General features: G+C 54.1%; 1 protein-coding gene across 1 annotated transcript in view; it reads left to right on the plus strand.

The window, feature by feature from the left end:
• Nucleotides 1-2,267: 2,267 nt before the first annotated feature.
• Nucleotides 2,268-18,782, plus strand: part of GLP1R (glucagon like peptide 1 receptor) — a 42,283-nt gene continuing 25,768 nt past the window's right edge. The window contains exons 1-3 of the mRNA XM_055390328.2: nt 2,268-2,395; nt 9,877-9,973; nt 10,952-11,059. Of these exons, the coding sequence (XP_055246303.1) occupies nt 2,318-2,395; nt 9,877-9,973; nt 10,952-11,059 (283 nt within the window). The 5' untranslated portion in view covers nt 2,268-2,317. The remainder of the gene's footprint in view (nt 2,396-9,876; nt 9,974-10,951; nt 11,060-18,782) is intronic.

Raw genomic sequence — 18,782 nt, forward strand, 5'->3', positions numbered from 1 at the left:
AACTGCTATGGGAAGCTGGGCTCCATTGCACAGGGGACCTCTGGGAGACTGTGGTACACACCTCTGGATGGGGTATTTATCCATCCACTCCTGTCCATCCATGGTTGACAGCTGCTCTTAGGGGTACCTACCCTGCACTGGCTGAATGCAAAAATGTTCTCCAAGTCAGAGAAAGCCCCCTGGCAGAGAAACCATGGCCTTATAAGTGCTGGGGGCATTTGCTTACCATAATAGTGCTTACACAATTACAAATGACTCCAATAATTATTTAATGTTTCCCTCCTGTATTAGAATATAATCTCTCTGAAGATAGGGACGGCATCACCAATTGTATCCCCAGGACCTAGAATGGTGTCTGGCACATGGTAGGTTTTCAATAGATACTTGCTGAATCAGTGTAATCTGGAGGCTGACAAATTCATGATAAAGACCCCAGTTCTGTCTGAATAGCTTCTCTATCTCTTCCTTTCTCCTCTCTCCACCCCAAAGCTGATATAGCAGTGCCTAAAACTCACTTCCAGTATCTTTTTTAAAATTTGCCTTCTTCTAGAGTATAAAAGCCCAGTATTTAACCTTGCCCATGGTTGCCTGGAATAAAGGGTGCTTTTCCCACCTTCCTTTGCAGCTAGGAGTGCGTATGTGACTAAGTTCTGAGCAAGAGGTGTGGAATTGATGGCTGCCACTTTCAAGATGTGTCTTTATGGGTGGAGGTGCACCCATCTCCTTCCCATTCCTCCTTCCTGCTGGTTGGAATTTGGATATCATGGCTGGAGCAGCCACCTTGGATCATGAGGTGGAAATCTTGGACCAGAGGATGGTGGAAGCTAGAAGACCCAGGCACCCTGATGATCAGGGAGCAGCCACTCCAACCTTGGGCTGAACCTCTGGCCTTGCTTTACATGAGAGAGCCCTTGGTTATGCCATTGTTGTTTGGGGCGGGATTTTCTGTCACTCCCAGGTGAACAACCTAATCCTAAGTGATACCTAGAAGGTCCCTGATAGACCGACCTCTTGGGAGGGGAGGGAATAAACGAGTCTCAGGTGGTGGAACCAGAGCTTGCTGGAGAGGAGGGTCTCTCCTGCTGAATGGAAGCCAGGGGCCCCTCCCACTGGCTGTCTCCCTCCCTGGGCTCAGGCAGGTCCAGCCTTCCTCAGGACTTTGAGAAGTTCAGTTCTCTCCCCAGGAGTAGCTACTTTCACAAACTTCCTGTCCCTTTAGTCGACATGCCCCACGGCAGGTCCGAGGCTGGGCTCTGCCACAACTCATCTTTCCTAAGAGTGGCATCAAGGTTCTTTGGTGGGGGATCCTCTTTTCCCATCCCCATTTCTCAAGAGCATTAGGGAAGATACAGTCAGTGCCCTCTTAGCGTTCTCTTTCCACTTGTTGGGTGTAAGAAGGGAACCTGAGGGCCCTGCAGTGTTTAGGGGTGGGAGTGGAAACAGACAGGAAAAATCCAGAGTCCCCAAGAAGCGAAGCAGGGAGAGAGATAAAGAAGGCAGGAACAACCATGGACACACATTATCACACATACACAGGTTACAAGAGCAGGAGGCTGGAGCTGCAAGAGGTGGCAGGGGAGCTTCCAGAAAGGCAGACCCCAGCCTCATCCCTCCCTGCCCTGCAATGCTGAAGTTTCCAGGTAGAGGCGAACCTCTAGACCCTTCCGACTGTCAGAGTTCTGTGGATCCATTTGTCAGTCTCCCCACCCCCAACCTTGACTATCCTGCGCCTGCCTTCAGGACAGAACATGGGAATGAGAAGAGGACCTGGGAAGGGGTAATCCTGGGGAAAAAAAAGTTCTTATTAGTCACCCCTGGCTCTGAGGATACTTTCCAGGAGTGGCCTGCCAAGCCGTGTGACCTTGGACAAGTCCCGTCCACTCCTCAGGCCTCAGTTTCCTTTGAGGGACCCTGAATGGGCGGGGATTGCTGTGGCTTTCCTCAGCTGGGAGACCGGGGAGGAGGTCCGGGGTGCCAGGGTGGGAGGAGGGCCTGGCCTGTCGCTGAAAGCCGGCCAGGCGCACTGTCGGCGCTCAGAGCTGGTGGCTGCTTCCTGCGCTTTCTGATTCCCAGCCGCTCTCGCTCGGAGCGCAGTGCCCACTATCTCCCGGCCCGGGACCGGCAGAGGGGTGCGGCGGGGCGGGCCCAGGGGTCTCTGGCGGCCGGAAGAACCGGGACCCTGCCAGGCCCCTCCCGCGGGCAGGGCGGCCCCTCGCCGGCTCCTCCCCCGCCGCCTGCCGCCCGCCACCCGCCCGGGATCAGTCTCCGCACGCGGTTCCGCAGGTGGCAGCGATGGCCCAGTCCTGAACTCCCCGCCATGGCCGGCGCCCCCGGCCCGCTGCGCCTTGCGCTGCTGCTGCTCGGGATGGTGGGCAGGGCCGGCCCCCGCCCCCAGGTGAGACCCAGGGACCCCGACGACACCGGGGAAGGGGGGTGGCTCTGCGGGCTGCAGGCGCAGTGTCCTGGTGGAGGGCCCCGGGACTTGAACGAAACTCCGAGACCGCTGGCGGGGGCATCCGAAAGCCTCGGGGGGAGTAGGGACTGGAGAGTTGGTGCCCCTGGGCTGGAAGGCCCAGGTGAGGGCTTGGACTACAGAGGATTCCCCCCAACCCCAGCGAGGCACCCTCTTCCTCGCCACCCGGGTCCCTCTGCCCGGGCATCCGCTGCCCCGCGGCCGCCCTGCGCTGACTTCTGCTCCGCTTCTCCTTTCTCCCCAGCACTTTCCCAACTCCTTCTAAACCGTGTCAGCGGCCCTGGCACAGCCCGGCATCCTCCCGGACTCCCTCTGCCCCACAGTCTGACCCAGACCCCTCTCCCGCAGTGCCTCCCCAGACAATCCACCTGCTCAAAGACCCTGAGAAGGCCCTGGGAGGAGCTGAGAGGGCCAGGGTTCGGAGACCCGGCTCCTCTCCCTTTCTCATCAGCCCCCAGCACAGCCTTTGATTCATGGCTCCTGGGGCCCTGCGGTGGCAGCTTGTCCTTCCCAGTGACCTCCCAGATGGAACCTACCCCCCGTCCCCTACCAGCCTCTGTAGCAAACAGGCAGAAGGCTCAGTGCCCCCCTGGAAGCAGCCAGGCGCCCCCACTCACCCACTCTGCTGACCTCCCATTCTCATCCTGCACTGACAGCAGGCCCCAAGAGAAGGCATACTGGGACAGGCAAGAACACCTGGGCTCCTTGGTGCCACCAGAGAGCAGGCCACAGGTGGACCCCCGCAGCCCCTCTCTTGCCGTTGTTGCTTTTCCTGCCCTGGGCTCCTGGGCTAGGGACAGTGGTCAGCTGCTTTTGAAGAGGGGAGCTGTCCAAAGATGCTGGGACTTGCTTGAGCAGAGAGGAGACATAGACTTGGGTGGCCTGTCCTGGGTCAGGAAACAGGTTCTTCCTATCACCTCCCACTGCTACCCCCAGACCTAAAGAACTGAGATCTGTGGGGAGTGGACCTGAACGAACCTTGAAGTTTGTCCCAGAACCATTGCCTTGGTGAGGGCAGACTCCACCTCGGCTGAAACCCCAGATGTGGACAGACATACCTCTCAGCTAAGATGCCAGCACATTTTTCAGCCCCCAGATTATTTTCCAGGCGCATCGTCTCCCTACCCCTGTTCCCCAGCCCAGCTGCTGTCCTGAGCCCCAGGAGACACCCTCCCCCTTCCAAGACACCTTCCCCACAGCGCCCCCAGCCAGGCCTTGGTTTTCCTGGTGCGGCTGGGATCTTTCAGGGGCCAGGGCTGCAGACCCAAGACGTGGTTCTTGCCCATCGTTCCCCCCTCTTACGGACTGGGTTGGGATAGGGGTGGAGGCTGTGCTTCCTGGTTCCATCCTCCTCCAGGCCAGGTTTACAGGTCTGGTTTGAATGAAGGGAAGAAAGCAAAGGGAAGAGGAAAGTTTCTGTGAGCTGTCTTCCCAGAGGCCTTATTCCCAGAAGTGTCAGGCTCCTGAACTCGCACTTTCCTCTGATCCGATTTTACTCCTTAGCCCCAGGCCTAAGGCAAAAGCTGGGCATCCTGGGGGCATAACAGGATTGGGGTGGTAGAGAAGGATAGGAGGGGACAGGTCCTAGCAGGGAGGGGAGCTTTGAGGGGGTGCTCTTGTCATGGGAAACTGAGCTGCCACAGAGATCTGAGTCACAGGAGGTGTTAAGGATAGATTGCAACAATTATGACACAACATCATGCGTGCTTATAATACTAAAAAATAGTGTATTTTGCATTTTGTTTTCTGTCTATACAGTCAAAAGGGTTAGAGTTACTCCCCTCATGTTGCTGATGGAGGGATGAAAGCTCAGAAAAAGAGGATCCCCTGTATAAAGTAGCCCAGCAGTTCAGGAGCAGGGAAGAGAAAGGGGTGAAGGGCTGGGCTCTTGACCTAACACCTCCTACTCAGACGGGACTGAAGGGAGACCTCTGAGAGTGAGCTGCTCACTGCTGGAAACAGCATCCCTGCAGGTAGGGGGATGGCTGAGTTGACTTCTGAAGAAGGTGCCCTAGGCTACTCTTTCATTGCTGCTGGGAAGGCTCACTTCCCTACCCTGGTCCTTACCTCTCCAATACCCTGGTGAGGGAGCGGGCCTACTGCGGAGACAGGCAAGCCTTTGACACTCAAAGTTAAAATCAGACACAACTGGATTCAAATATAGGGTCTGCTATTAGCTGGTGATCTTGAGTTGGACACTTGGTTATCCCCAATACATGTCCTTATCTGTAAATAAGGATCATAAGCTCTATCACATAGGGTTATGGAGGGGATTGAGACACTGGCCCCTGAAATGGCAACTTTAGCCACTTTAGTCAAATGGGAGAACTGACCCATTTGTCCTTGGGGATCCAGAAGTGTTTTCCAGGGCTGCAGGATAGTATGAGAGAGGGGCTGTTGGAGACCCTGGGTCTCTGTACTCTGGTGAATGGCAGATGGAGTCCAGGGCTGAGCCTTGATCAGTGCAGACATTGTTCTAAGCTGGGTTTCCTCCTGGACAGGACCCAGGCTGGGGGCTGGGGCAGGAGCAACCAAGAAACCACATCCTGCCCTCGAATGCCTTGCACCAAGGCAAAACAGGCTTCCTCAGCTGCAGCCTGTCCCTAGGAAAATTCCTATGTGTGTGTGGTGGTGGTGGTGGTGGTTGGAGGAGGGGACAGAGATACAGACAGGTAGTCTGAGACAGACCAGTGGGAGCAGGGAGTGGGCTATATAAGCCCCCAGTTCCCAGGTATGTGTGAGTGACCCTGTGTGTAACAGTCTGTGTGGGAATGAGTCCCCATGTGTGCAACATCTCAGCATGCAACTGTACATCTGACAGTGTCTATGTGTTTGTGACCCTGCATGTGATACTGTGTCTGTGGGAGGGTCTGTGTGTGTGTGTGGGGGGGGGGGGCATCTTGGTGTGTGAATGGGTGTCGACTAGTGTGTGTCTATATGTGCAGGAGAGATAGTGTGCATGTGAGAGTGTCTGTGTGTTCCTCTGTGTGTGTGTGTGTGTGTGTGTGTGTTGGGGACAGTGTCTCAGCATGTGACTGTGTACCTGGCAGTCTGTGAGTGATTGTGTGTGGTGGGAGAGAGTCTGTGTCAGTGTCTCAGTATTGGGAATGTGCTTGGGGGCGTGTGTGATGATGCGTGAGACAGCGTGTCCACGTGGGGGTTTTTGTGGCTGTAAGAACATGTGTGTAGTATTCCTTTTCCTGTCCTTTCGTTCAGATATCTAAAGCCCTTAGGGAAAAAAATGGATTGTAAGCTCCGAGCTTTTGAAAAGAAAGAAAGAAACAAACAAAAACAAGGGGCGGTCAAAGAGACAGGGGTCTGTTGATGGAAGGGGTGATTTGACTTCTGGGAGGTGACACAGAGGAGGGAGGTTGGGGTCCTGGGAGGAGATGCCAGGGAACCTGAAGGGCTGGACTTAGTTGGGGCACTCCAGAAATTTGAGTTGGAATCCCTCCTTCCTCCTTCTGAGAGGCCTTCCTGCATGTCTCCCACCTCTGTGCCACCTCCTTCCCGTCACCAAAATGGTCCCCAGAGAAAGAAAGAATCTGATACACTTATTCGCACTGAGAAATAGGAGTGCCTTTCAGATTGGCAGCCAGTGTTTGGAGAGGGAGCCCCTTCCTGGGGTGTTGGAAAGCCCACCACCCCGGGGGCTTCCACTCCACCTGCTTCCTTCTCTGCTGTCCTTCCTTCCAACGCTGCCTGCTTGTACAGGGCTTGAGAAGTCACAAAGATTTTCACCTGCTTTATCTTGTTGGATCTGTGCAGTCTGAGAAGAATGATATGCCCATTTTATGGACGGCAGAACTGGCAACTGATGAGGAAACTGAGGTCCTAAAAGATAAAGCGTGTCCCACAGTCCTGCATTAACAGAGCTGGGATTTAGACCAAGAACTAGTAAATTGCTGTCCAGTGCTCCTTCCTGTAGACCACACCACTCCCTCCTGGTGTCCTCTTTCCTGTCTCCTGCTTCCTCCAAAAACGCCTGAATCTGAGGGATTCCCCTTCCTTCTTGTAACCTCCAACCCAGGTGTCGTCTCCACGTGCCTTCATCCACCTCAGAGAGATCCCATGAAGCCTGTCAAGTCTTGATTCTAGAAACTGCCATCCTGCCCTTCCCATGGCCCTTTAGACCCCCTCTGACTGCTGCTTTGCTCTCCTGGTCAGCTCTGCTGCCTTGTGAGGGACAGGGACATCTGGATTGCATCCTCCCCGCTCCCCAGAACCCACAGCCCCACCTTGTCAGGCTTGCAGCAGGGACTTATGTTGTGGGAGGATGAAATGGAGGAGTGGGGGACACTGGTGGGCAGGGCCTTGCCCCTCCTCACAGGGCATGGGGTCCAAAGCCTCCTCCCTGCTTCACTTTGCCATTGGCTGTGGTTACTGCTGGAAGATCTCACAAAGTAAGCAGAATGATTGGTCACTGGACATGAACATATATTCATTTCCTCTTTCTGGGAATATGTCGATCCTAGAAGTGAGCAAGGGGTGGGGCCCCAGTCCCCAGGAAGCCTGGTCACTCCCTCCCACTCTGCCCTTTCCACTAAACAGTAGAAATCATGGGGATTGCTGCCACTGACTGAGCCTTCTCCATGTGCCCACCATCCTAAGCATTAACTCAGTCCCCACAGCCATCCCATGGGGGAGGGGCTGCTGTTCCCTTTTGCACAAGTGTAAGCTGAGCCTAAAACATACAACTCTTGCACTCGGTTGCAAACCTAATGTCTGGGTGAGCCAGGTCCAGGCCCAGATCTGAGCCCAAGGCCAGGGTTGTTCAGCCTCCACTATGTTACCTGGGCACCCAGGCCCTATGGCACTGGGTGGGCCCAGCCTCATTTACCCAGTCTTTCCCCAGACCAGAACCTCCCATCTGTCCCAGGGCCTGCCACCAGTCTCTCCCTGCCCCAAAAAATCCTCCTGATAACAGTCCACAGCTCTCCTCTGCTCTCCGGAGCACTGATGTCCCCACCTTTGTACCTTTTCCCTGATGTGCCCTCCTGCTGAAGTGCCCGCCCTCCTCCTTGCTAGCCCAGTCTGCCTCCAACCCCCTTCACCCCAGCCCCACCTCACAGTCCCCAATCCCTCAGGCCTCTTGAGTCTGCACTGAACCCTGCCCCAACCACTCTGTGAACACTTTCACCCACTGCCTTCCCTGTTATGTCACTTGTCCTGTAAAGCATTGCCCCCTGAGTAGCCTGAAGACTCTCTCAGGCAGGGCTCCTGCAGTCACCTTTATACTCCCTGCATTCCCCTCCACCCACTACCACCCAGAACCTGGCACAGTTATGGTTTCTGTAAATACGAGGCGTGGGAGAGGCCAGAAGTCTGGGTAGTTTGCACTGTGTGTGTGTGCCCGCAGGGGTGGGATGAAGGCTCGAAGGTATTTAGAAACCCTGATCTGGTGTAGGGAGGGGACAAGATACTCTTACTGTCAGGAATCCGTCACCTAAGGGGGAGCCACAGCCCCGTCCTCAGGAAGCTCCAGTCTGAGGGGAGACACAGCCCTGTCCTCAGGAAGCCCCAGTCTGAATATAGTTTTATGTCCACAGCTCTGCTCAGAGTAGGTGACAGCACTGCCCTGGGGTGCAGGAGGCCAGATTGGCCTTCATGGAGCTGTCGTTAACCCCTCCCCCCGCCTCTGGGAAGAAATGGCTTCCATAGCCTCTCTGCCTGCCCCAGACACACCTTCTGCCCCAGTTCCCAGCAGTGACCTTGTGTGTGGTCTGCTTTCATTCTAGAAACAGAAACCAAGGGGGATTTCTCCGTCTCTCTGCCCTCCACCCCCAGCAGCTGCTGCATTTAGGGGCAGCATGGAAGAGCCCTTTACCCGGAGAAGAGGGAAGAAGGGAGAAGGGAAACGGGGCGGTGGGGGTTGATCCACCAGGACTTGCTCTGATGAAAACTGTGCCACCTCCTCAGCTGTGGCTAATATCATGGACACCACCTTTGCAGCTGTTATGTTTGATTTCTTGTTCTTTTTTTCCCCAAGCAAATACGGTTGACCTTTGCCCTCAGAAGAGCTCTGTCCTTCAGGGTAGCCCCTGCGGCCTTGGCACACTTATGCCAAGGATGCTGCTGGGGCTTAAAGTGAGCTGGGCCCTTCCATGGGGCCTCCGAGGCAGCAAGGGGTGAGCAAGGCAACCCAAGTCTCTCAGGGAGGTGTGTGATAAGCCAACTAGAACCCGAGACCGGATCCAGCATGTGCCCAGCACGCTACAAGGCAAGGGGGCAAGCTTCTAAAAAGAAGCTATTTTAATTTCAGCACACGTGGACATTTTTGTGACTTCAAAAAGCAAAATGTTGTTTTAAATTATGTATGGGTCCTACATTTTATACGTGGGGCTCTCGGGTCATTTCAGCATCTGCAGCCTCTAAAGGACGAATATTTATAATTTTTAAGGCTGTTCAGGAAAAAACTAAAAAGAACGACAACCCCAAGACATAGCTGAAGGAAGTGCACAAAAACACTCAGAAGGAATGGTGGATTCTCAGTGGGATGGGTCTGTTTGGGTCTGTGTGCTGAAAAGCCATTTCAGTGACCTCACTGGAAGTGGAGGCTCAGCTCTCCCTACTCACAGGTGAGAGGGATCCCTCCCATTGCACGTGTGACTTCAGTGTTCTGGAACCTCCCTGACCCCTTCACCTCATGTCCTCAGGACTTTTCCTTTGGGTGGATAGAAGCTGGGTTGAATATGAGATTTGGTTGCTGTGTCAGAGGGGAGCACGGGGGGGTGGGGGAGGGCTGTGTTGAGTGCATCTGTAAGTGAGTGCATTTTGGAGGAGGAATGCTAATGGCGGACATCCCAGCTCTCTGTAGCCCTGAATGCCACTACTCTCCCCGGCCCCCGCACAACTTGCGATATTCTACCATGGTCACTGATCTGAAGGACTCCAGATTCTAGCCTTAACTCTGCTTCCTGGGGGGGCTGTGCACCCTTGATTCAGTTCCTCTCCCACTCTGGCCTGTGTGTCTTCTTCTAGAATGGTTGAAAGTGCAAGAAGCCCTCAGGCAGGCTGACTAGGTGCCAGAAGGAGCTTAGAGTCCTGGGCCCTCAGAAAGTCTCTCTCCTAAGTGAGATCAGAGACCACAAATGAGACACACACGCTCCTTTCCTCCTTCACCCACCCACCTCCCCAAAAGCATCAATTTAGCAGACATTTGCTGGGTGCTTGTGACACATCAAGCTATGCACCCTGGGAGGAATGAAGATGTCAAACCATCCACCTGGGGCCCCTGGGTGGCAGTGACTTATTCTCACTCTCTTTCAGAGGTGGCTGATGCCTGGCAGAGTTTGGGGCTTTGAGGTTTCATGGAGATCGAGAAACCAAGTGTGTTAGGGGGTGAGGGGGCAGGAGAGGGGCTGGCTGAACCCACAGGCCTCCCATATATGCCTTCCCCCCAGGGTGCCACTGTGTCCCTCTGGGAGACGGTGCAGAAATGGCGAGAATACCGACGCCAGTGCCAGCGCTCCCTGACTGAGGATCCACCTCCCGCCACAGGTGAGTCCACGTGGGCTCCCCACCTTTAGTGCTCCCCACCCAACCAACTTCTGGAGGACTTTGATGAACTCAACGTCCATGGCTGGGAGCCATTTGCCTCTATAGGATGCCACCCCTGCCCTCTGCCTTCATCTCATTGTCCAAGCTACTCCTTCACCTGGATACCTTCCTTTCTGCCGACCAAAATCTTCCTTTTCTTCAAAGTCCACGGAAGCATTGCCTCCTCCAGAAAATCTTCCCCAGGACTTCTGCCATCATTTGGCCCTTACTCGTTTGCTGTAGTCTGCTTTGGGGTTGCTGTCTTATTTCTGTCTTAGCTGTCTTATCTGTGTGTCCTTCCCTGCACCCCCGGCCAGCCCCCCAGCTAGAGCCTCTCAGAGCAGGCACTGGGCCTTTCCATTTTTGTCCTCAGCACCTCCCAGCCTGTGCATGGACTGAGGGCTCCACAAACATATTTATAGGAATAAATGTTTCAGGGAGTTCACAAGGTGGTTTAAAGAGCACAGGATTGGAGCCCGCTGGGCCTAGGTTGAAATCCTGACTGTAATTATAACACATGACCTAAAGAAGGTTATCTTAAGTGAGATCAGAAGGAAGGTAAGCTAACATTTCCCTCTAATCTGTGAAGTGCAATTTAAGAATAGGCCCATAGGGATTGTTCATTGAGCACGTACTATGTTCCATTATCTATGTAGCATACAGTCTTGATCCCACAAAACCCTATGGGGCTGGAAATACTCCTGTTTTACAGATCAGGAAACAGACATTAAGTTACTTGCTCAAGGTCCTGCCACTGATAAGTGGCAAGTGCCCCTGCTTGGCTCTTGCTGGGTGGGGAAAGTGCTTAGCATACAGTAAGCATTCAGCAGAGGTTAGTGGCATGCAGCCTCCGAGGAGGGGAGGGGTCTTGGGGAAGGGAGGGAAAGGGCCATGGCCAGTCACAAGCAGGGACTCAGAGAGTGTTCTTTCTGCTCCCAGACTTGTTCTGCAACCGAACCTTCGATGAATACGCCTGCTGGCCAGATGGGGAGCCAGGCTCGTTCGTGAATGTCAGCTGCCCCTGGTACCTGCCCTGGGCCAGCAGTGGTGAGCCCCCTCCCCGACCTGGTACCTGCCCTGGGTCAGCAGTGGTGAGCTCCCTCCCCCACAGTCCCCTGTATCGAGGAGGCTGGGGTCAAGATGCTGCTTCCTTTCCTCTGAGACACAGCCCTCCCCACCCAGAATGTCTTTAGGCCTCCTAGTGAGTGGTCCGCCTGCCTTTCCTGGGGTGAGGGAAGCAGTCAGTAGTGATAAGTTTCATGATGGCCTGAGGTACCACCTGGGTCTGGGCGTGAGGCCAGTGCTGGCAGGTGTGTGGGGAAGGGAAAGTAAGTGTCTGAAGAGAAACGCGACCCCTTCCAATCCAGTAGTCAGGAAAAGAGCTGGGTGGGGACAGACTCTTGCGGGGAGGGAAGCTACCCAGGGTGTCTGCTGTGTGTATACATGTATGTATGATATGTGTATGCAGGTGGCCCATACCTGGCAGTGACATTTAGCTACTTCCTCACTCTTTAGAGGTTCACTGGGAGAAGTGATCAGGGCATTGGTGGGGTGAGAAACCCCACCAGACTCAGCTCTCCTCAGCTCACTCCTGCCTGCAAGGGGGACCTTGTACTGGGGAAGATGTGACTGGGTAGGTGGGAAGGTCATTTCATTGGGGGTACAGAGATTTGCAGAGGCTGCAAGAGGATCCCTGACTGGAGGGTTAGTTAATGTGCCCCCCTATCTATCCCAGCCTCCCTTGCTGAGCCCAGTTTCACCCAGGCACTGTGGGGGATAACAGGAGACAAGCACCCTCATGGCAAGGAGCTCCCAGTCTCCATAAGGGGAGAAAAGATATTTCCCTATCATCATCATCATCATCATCACCATCACCATCATCATCGTCATCATAGCCAGCATTTATTGAGTACCTACTGTGTGCCAAGTCCTGCCCTAAAAGCAGGACTTTATAACTACCCTGTGGTTATGCCTGCTGTACAGATGAGGAAACTGAAGCACAAAAAGTTTAAGTCACTTGTTCCAAATGACGTGGTCAATGGCAGAGCCAGGATTTGAATCCAATTCATGCTCCTATCATCACACCTTGAAGGGGCCGGAGCCCAAGCAGCAACTGGCCCAGAAGCAAGTGCGGGCATGAGGTTATGCTCTGGGGAAGCCAGGTGTCTTCCTGGAGGAGGTGGCCTGGTGGGGCCCAATGTAAGCTTCACCTTGGCACGTGGGACTGAAGTCAGATGAGGCCCAGGCAGGTCTCCTAAAAGTGCTGTCTCCTTGTCCACACTCACAGTACACTCACCTCTCCCCAAGGAGCAGGGAGAGCCTGGGCCTAGAAGGAGGCAGGAGCCTGGGCCCATCAGTGGCCTGCCTTCTCCAGTACTGCCTGTTGGAAGCACTTTCTGTGCTACACTCTTTTCATCCTCACAACCCTCTGAGGCAAGTACTCTGATTACCCTCCCATTTTCAGATGGAGAAACTGAGGCACAGAGGTGCTCAGTGACTTTTGCAAGCTCACACAGCCATTAGTGGGCGACCCAGAAGCTTGGTTTAGAGTCAGTGTGGCTAATTGCTACACCAAAGTCTTCCTTGGGGGTGTGTGTGTGTGCCCTTGCATGTGGCTCTGGCCTGGAGACAGGTGAGTGGTCTGGATGTCCTCTGCTGTCTGGGCACACCTCTAGGGACAGGGATGAGCTGTCTGCCCTCTCCTATGAACTCTGCAATCTGGTGGTTCTGCTGACTAGCCGTGTGAGCAGGAGCAAGTTGCCAGACCTCTCTGTGCCTTGGTTGACTCATCTGGGAGATGGTATAGAGCCAAGTGACATGGGTGTTGGGAGGACCACAGGGCCTTGAGAAATGGTAGCTGTTAATTTTTCCCACCTCCCTACATACCTCCCTGACTTCCTGCAGTACACACACTTTCTCTGCCTCCCATAGATTTGAGACTGGCAGCTTGGCCAGCGTCTGCTGGGCCTCTAGACCCCAGGGAGCCAGGCGTAGGACAGGGCCCATCACTCAGCACTAAGCCGCCCCCAGCTCTGCCTGCCGCTTGCAGCTCCATCCATCACCTTTAATTTTATTTGAGCAGGAAATAGGTCCTGGTGGTGCCCGTTTATGAGCGAACATGGTTTTATTGCTTTCTCCATGAAGATAACGGCCACTGCACAGGCCCCCTGCCAGCCTTTCCCCCACCCCGTCCCCCCGCCACTCACCAGGCTAATTTACTCCCTTTTTTGACACTCGGAATCAGTGACTCTGCTGCCCTCTCCTCACTCCCTGAGTTACGGATGCTCAGAGACAACTACCACAGGCTCAAGCTGCGTAATTGCTGTCTCTGGCCTGTTCTGGAGCTTTCCTTGGCAAAGGTTGGCAGCGGGGGCTTCCCTGACCCCCACCCAGGTGTGTGGGAGCAGTTCTGAAGAAGGGGACAGTTCTGGAGCTTTCTTGGGCTGATCAAGCGAGTAGCCTGTGGAGAAACGTCACAGTGTGCCCTGGTGTCAAGGAGAAGGAAGCGAGTTATCTCAGGCAGGGTCCTGGCAGAAAACATGCTCAGTTGGCAATTTGGAGAGAATTTAATGTTGGGGAGGGGTCATTTTCAGAGGCTGGCAAGGTAAAGGGACCAATAAGGCATATAAAGCACCAGGGACTACAACAATGGAAAGCTTGAGCACCCCTAGACCTGAGAAGTAAGGGACAAGAATGGGGCTGGGGGGTCCCCATGACAGCTGGGCTACAGTGGAGAAGCTACCCAGCAGGGCTGTGGCCACAGAGGGGACAAAGTCACTGGCAGACTTCAAATCAAGGCAGGGAGGGAGCAGGGGAGAACACCCAGCCTCTCTCTCCCTCTGCCCTTCCATCTTCTGCCAATGCCTCCCACTGGCCCAACCCAACAGAGGCCAGGGAAGCCGAGGGGTGCTGTCCCATGGCTCAGGCTTCTAGAGTTCAGAATGGAGCAGAGGAGTGGTGATCTGAGAAACAGCAAAAGTCAAAACAATCACCAGACCCCTGAGCTGGGTTGTGTTAGGAGCTAGGGATGCCACTGAGACCTTAGAGGTGTGTGAGTGTGTGCGTTGGGGAGAAGGGGTAACCCCCCTCCATGGAGCTGAAGGTCGGCTCAGCAGCCCAGGCAGTGGTACTGAGGGAGGCCAGAGCCACCCCTTCTGCCAGGAGTGTGGCGGCATTAGGAAGGCTTCCAGGGACAGGTGACACTGGGTCCAGACGTGAAAGAACAGGCAGATGCAGAAGGGAAAAGGAAGCTCCTCCAAGGAGTGAGGGTTCCAAGCAGCACCCTGGACATGGGGCCAGGCCGCGGGCCTCGGAACAACGCAGTGTCCTGGAGAAGCCAGCCAAGCCCTTGAATTCTGACCCCTCCAATTGAGAACTTGGGTCTCAGGATCGTGCAGAGAGAGCAGGAGCAGATGAGTCAAAGACAGAAGATGTTCAAAGGAAATGGCTGGTACAAACGAGACTGGGAGGAGAAGGCTGAAGTGGCTTCAGAGAGCCTGTTGGCCGCCCGAGGGCCCTTCAGCAGCCTCGTTTACCCACAAACAGCTGATCTGCTTGTTACAAATCATTCCAGCCTCATTAGCTACACCTCCTCCTGATCCCGACCTGTTTGTTAGCTTAGTTCTAATTATATGAGAGTCATAAAATGCTTTAAAAATAACCTATAACTCACAGTTCTTGGAAACTCTGGCAGGTACCTCCCCTGAGTAATGTGGAGCCTGGGGGGTTTTACGACAGCCTGGGGTTGCCAAGGGGAAACTGAGGCCCAGGCTTGTCCCCAGAGGAGTTCTGGCTGAAGTGGTGTCACAAGCTCCATCTCCAGCCTCAGCGAACGAGTGCCCCTTCAAGAAACTGGCATGGGGGAGGATGTTTCAAAGGTCTACTATGTACCAGGCACTTCACGTGCTTTATCTTCTGGGAAGTCATTATGCTTCCCATTGTACAGATAAGGAAACTGAGGCCTGAGGATGTGAAGGGACATGCTCAACATCCCACAGCTGGTTGAAGGCCGAACCAGGATTTGAACTTGAGTCTGTGTGGTTCAGAACCTGAGCTCCTTCTCCTAAGCCCTGATGCTCTACAGTACCCTTCACCCTGGCCTTGAGCTGATGCCTTCATTTCGAGCCTGGCCTTTGACGCTCACCTCACTCCCTTGGGGAGGCCCTGTGCCTGACGTCTCTGAGTCTCAGCTTCTGCATCTGTAAAATGGGGGCCCAGTAGTCCTTGCTGGCCACCTCGTTGCCAGGGTACAGGAGCTAATGGATTCATGAGCAGCTCTCCACAGCCCTGAGTGCCAGCATCCACGTGGAAGTGCGGCTGTTAGCTTGATTACAGGCGCCGCAGCAGCTTCCGGGAGGGGAAGTGTTTAATTGGGGGTTTTATTTCCAGCAGCAGGGTCTGGCTTAATGAAATATCCCTGGGCCTCCTGGCATGTGGCTGCCCTGCTGCCTCCCTGTGTTGACAAGCCTTGAGCCAAATCCCTGGCTGTGATTTACCAGCTCCTCCCAAGTCAGATAAAGCTGGGTTGATAAGTAGGGCTATGCCCTGACCCACCCCACCTCCAGCCAAGGTGGGCATCTGGGGATCATGGGCCCAGCCAGGAACCAGCCTGGCTTTTAATATTTGATGCTAATGAAGGGTAATTGACAGATGCACTTGCACAGGCTCACTGAGCGAGGGACACAGTGATCCTTTGACTCTGTGCCAGTAATGCACACATCTGTGCACACACCACCTCCCCACCCTCCCAACTGGCTCTGAACAGAGGGAGCAGGAATGGTACAGCGGCCGGGGATCCACACTGGCAAGGGGGCCTGCTGGGAGGAGACTGAATGTTGAGAAATCTGAGCCCAGAGGAAGGGCAGAGGAGAATGGCACATGCCACATTCTTTCCTATTAACAGCAAGTTTGGCTGCTAACTTGGGACCTCTGGAGGCAAAGAGCTGGCGGATTTTAGTCTTGACTCTGCTACTTTCTAGTTGATGATCTTAGGCAAGCTGTTTGGCTTCTCAGAGGCTCAGTTTCTTCATATGTACAATGGGACTAACTGTTCCTACCTTGAAAGGTGGTTCTAATGTCCAAAGGTGTCAGGTGTACAGTAGGTGTTCAAAAACTGATTCTGTGAAGGCACAGCCTATGGAAAGAGCAAGTAAGGAGCATGTTGTGAAGGAACCTGCAACAAGGCAGTGCCTACTGTATGCCAGGCCCTGTGCCAGCTGTGGGAAGTGCGTCTTACTAGCATCACACAGTTGCAGGCTGAGTCCTGGGTATGTGGGTCTTTAGATGGTTTGTGTGCCTGTGGTTCCATGGCTGTGTCTTCTTTTCTCTGGTCCCTCAACCTTCTTCCTTTCTCCCCATTTCCTCCCATCAAAGCAGGCTGCTAGTGCAGGCACTGACACCATCTCATTCCGCATGGAGTCAGCTCAGGTCCCCATCACTGCTTTTGTGGGTATCTACAGGAGAACACTGATTTTGCCTCACATCAGAAGACTTGGCCCCAGTGAAGAATCTCAGGCATCCATGCAGCAGATAAGAGAGGCATTTGGGGGCTTGAGAGGGGCCCTTCGCGTTGCTAAAATCAGACCACGTGCCTCCCCTTCTCTGCCGTTGGGGGTACACCTGATTTTGTTCATAAATGCGTTCGAAGGGTATTGGAACACCATCGTTCCCACTGCTGTCAGTTTCACCGTTAGATTTTCAGGTTTTTGTTTTTCTCCCAGGTGAAGTATCTTTTAAAATGCAGGTTCTTCCAGAAGGAGTCATGCTGCAAGCTGACTTGCCCCACTGTGTTACCAGATAATTTCTGTGTCTTGAAGGGGGACCTGGTTCAGGGTTTGTTTGGGAAAGGAGCTGGGAAGGAGGAGAAGAAAGAGCAGGGAGGCTGTCCTGGTGTCTGGGATCAGGGTTAGGGGAGGGCAAGGTCCATTGGCAGGCCTTGGAAGAGGCTTGGAAGAGGCAGTGCTAGAAGAGGCTGTCACCGGACTCTGCAGTAAAGTTGTCCCTGCCACATTTTTTGCTGGGGTGAAAAATAGAACTCCCAGACTAGATTGTTGCCCCTGTCCTGCACCCCTGAGGGTCACGCCCTGGGGCTGCCACAGTCCCCATCTCACACACTCACACACACAGACACATAACACACACACACACACACACACACACACACACACACACACACACCACATTAATGAAGCCTCAGGAGACTCAGTTCTTTTTTTTTTTTTTTTTGAGGCAGAGTCTCACTCTGTCGCCTAGGCTGGAGTACAGTGGCTTGATCTTAACTCACTACCACCTCGTCCTCCCAAGTTCAAGTGATTTTCGTGCCTCAGCTTCCTGAGTAGCTGGGACTACAGGCGCACGCCACCATACCTGGCTAATTTTTTGCATTTTTAGTAGAGATGGGGTTTCGCCATGTTGCCCAGGCTGGTCTCGAACTCTTGAGCTGAGGCAATCCACCCACCTCGGCCTCCCAAAGTGCTAGGATTACAGGCATGAGCCACCACACCCAGCCGAGACCCAGTTCTGACTGCTGTCTCTCCACATGAACACTGAGCAGCCACTGCCCCCAGTGGGCCTCTGGTGCCTTCTCCATTCTCTGGCCTTCACTCCCTCCTTCCTCCCACAGCTGGGAAAACTGGTCTTTAAAATCTTCTAGTCTTTTAGAATGTTGAACTCTTTTAAAGTTTGTCCTGGCTGCAGCTTCTCTCCTTGGTCCCCCTGTTCTTCCTACAGGTCAGTATCCTCCCACCCTCTCACTGTGCCCTTTTGTCCCAAGTTCATTGGCCCTGGTGTCAAACTTAAGTTCCCCTACAGAGAGGCCAGGAATGAACCATTTCCTCCTGGACGCAAGTAAGCAGTGGCCTCTATCATCCTCACATCAAACCTGATGCCACAGGCCAGCCATCTCCCTGGTAGGTGGACATGGGGCATGGTGGGGGACAGCCTCTGCTGGGATGTGAATGGGCACAGGCAATGCCCCGCCTCACCTCTGCAGGGCCTGTGTTTGATCTCTGTTAGTTTCCATCTATGCTCTTCCTTTCTCAGGTCTTTTTTGTTTTTTCTGTGTGAGTCTTGATTCTCTGAAGACAGGGACGGTGCCACCATCCTCAGACAGGGGAGCTCCCTGAGGACGGGGGCTGGATCCCTTTCCTCTCTCCAAGTGCTATCTCCATTTCCAACCTATAATTAGAGTCTATGTGAAGGTAGGAGCTGGGTATTCCCTTTTTCTATGGGGGATCTCCAAAGGCCGAGGCTGCATATGACCATGAGGCCGTGTACTCCTTTTAGACCAGGGGGTCCTTGCAGGTAGGTCTGTGTCTCCTCCATCAGATTAGAACTTCTTATGGGCAGGGCTGTGTCTCTCTCTCTCTCAGATCAGTGCTCTGTCTTCCTTCCCTTCTCTTGGGAACTCAGTGCCAACCTTGTTCCCAGGGTCTGCTCTCCCCAAGGAGTGTGGGAGGGAGGTGGGCGCTGAGTCCTAAAAATCAGAAATAGTGAGTGACTGCGGGGCAGGCACGGCTGCTGCTGGTCAGTGCCAGACCTTGTCAGTAGTGTGATTTGAGGCTGGAGGCAGGGACATGGAACTGAGCTAAACTCCTGTCATCTCAAAGACATGAATTCATTAAACTGTGTCCTAGGGTTGCCGAGAGGCAGGGCTGAGGGTGGAGCTGAGGAGCCCCTGCCTTGGTGACCCCCTGTCCTGTCCCTGGACCAACAGCGTATATGTCAGGGGAGGAAGGTCCAGGTGTGTGTGTGTGTGTGTTTGTGTGTAAAG

This window comes from Gorilla gorilla, chromosome 5, assembly GCF_029281585.2.
Source record: "Gorilla gorilla gorilla isolate KB3781 chromosome 5, NHGRI_mGorGor1-v2.1_pri, whole genome shotgun sequence".
Taxonomy (NCBI): Eukaryota; Metazoa; Chordata; class Mammalia; order Primates; family Hominidae; genus Gorilla; species Gorilla gorilla.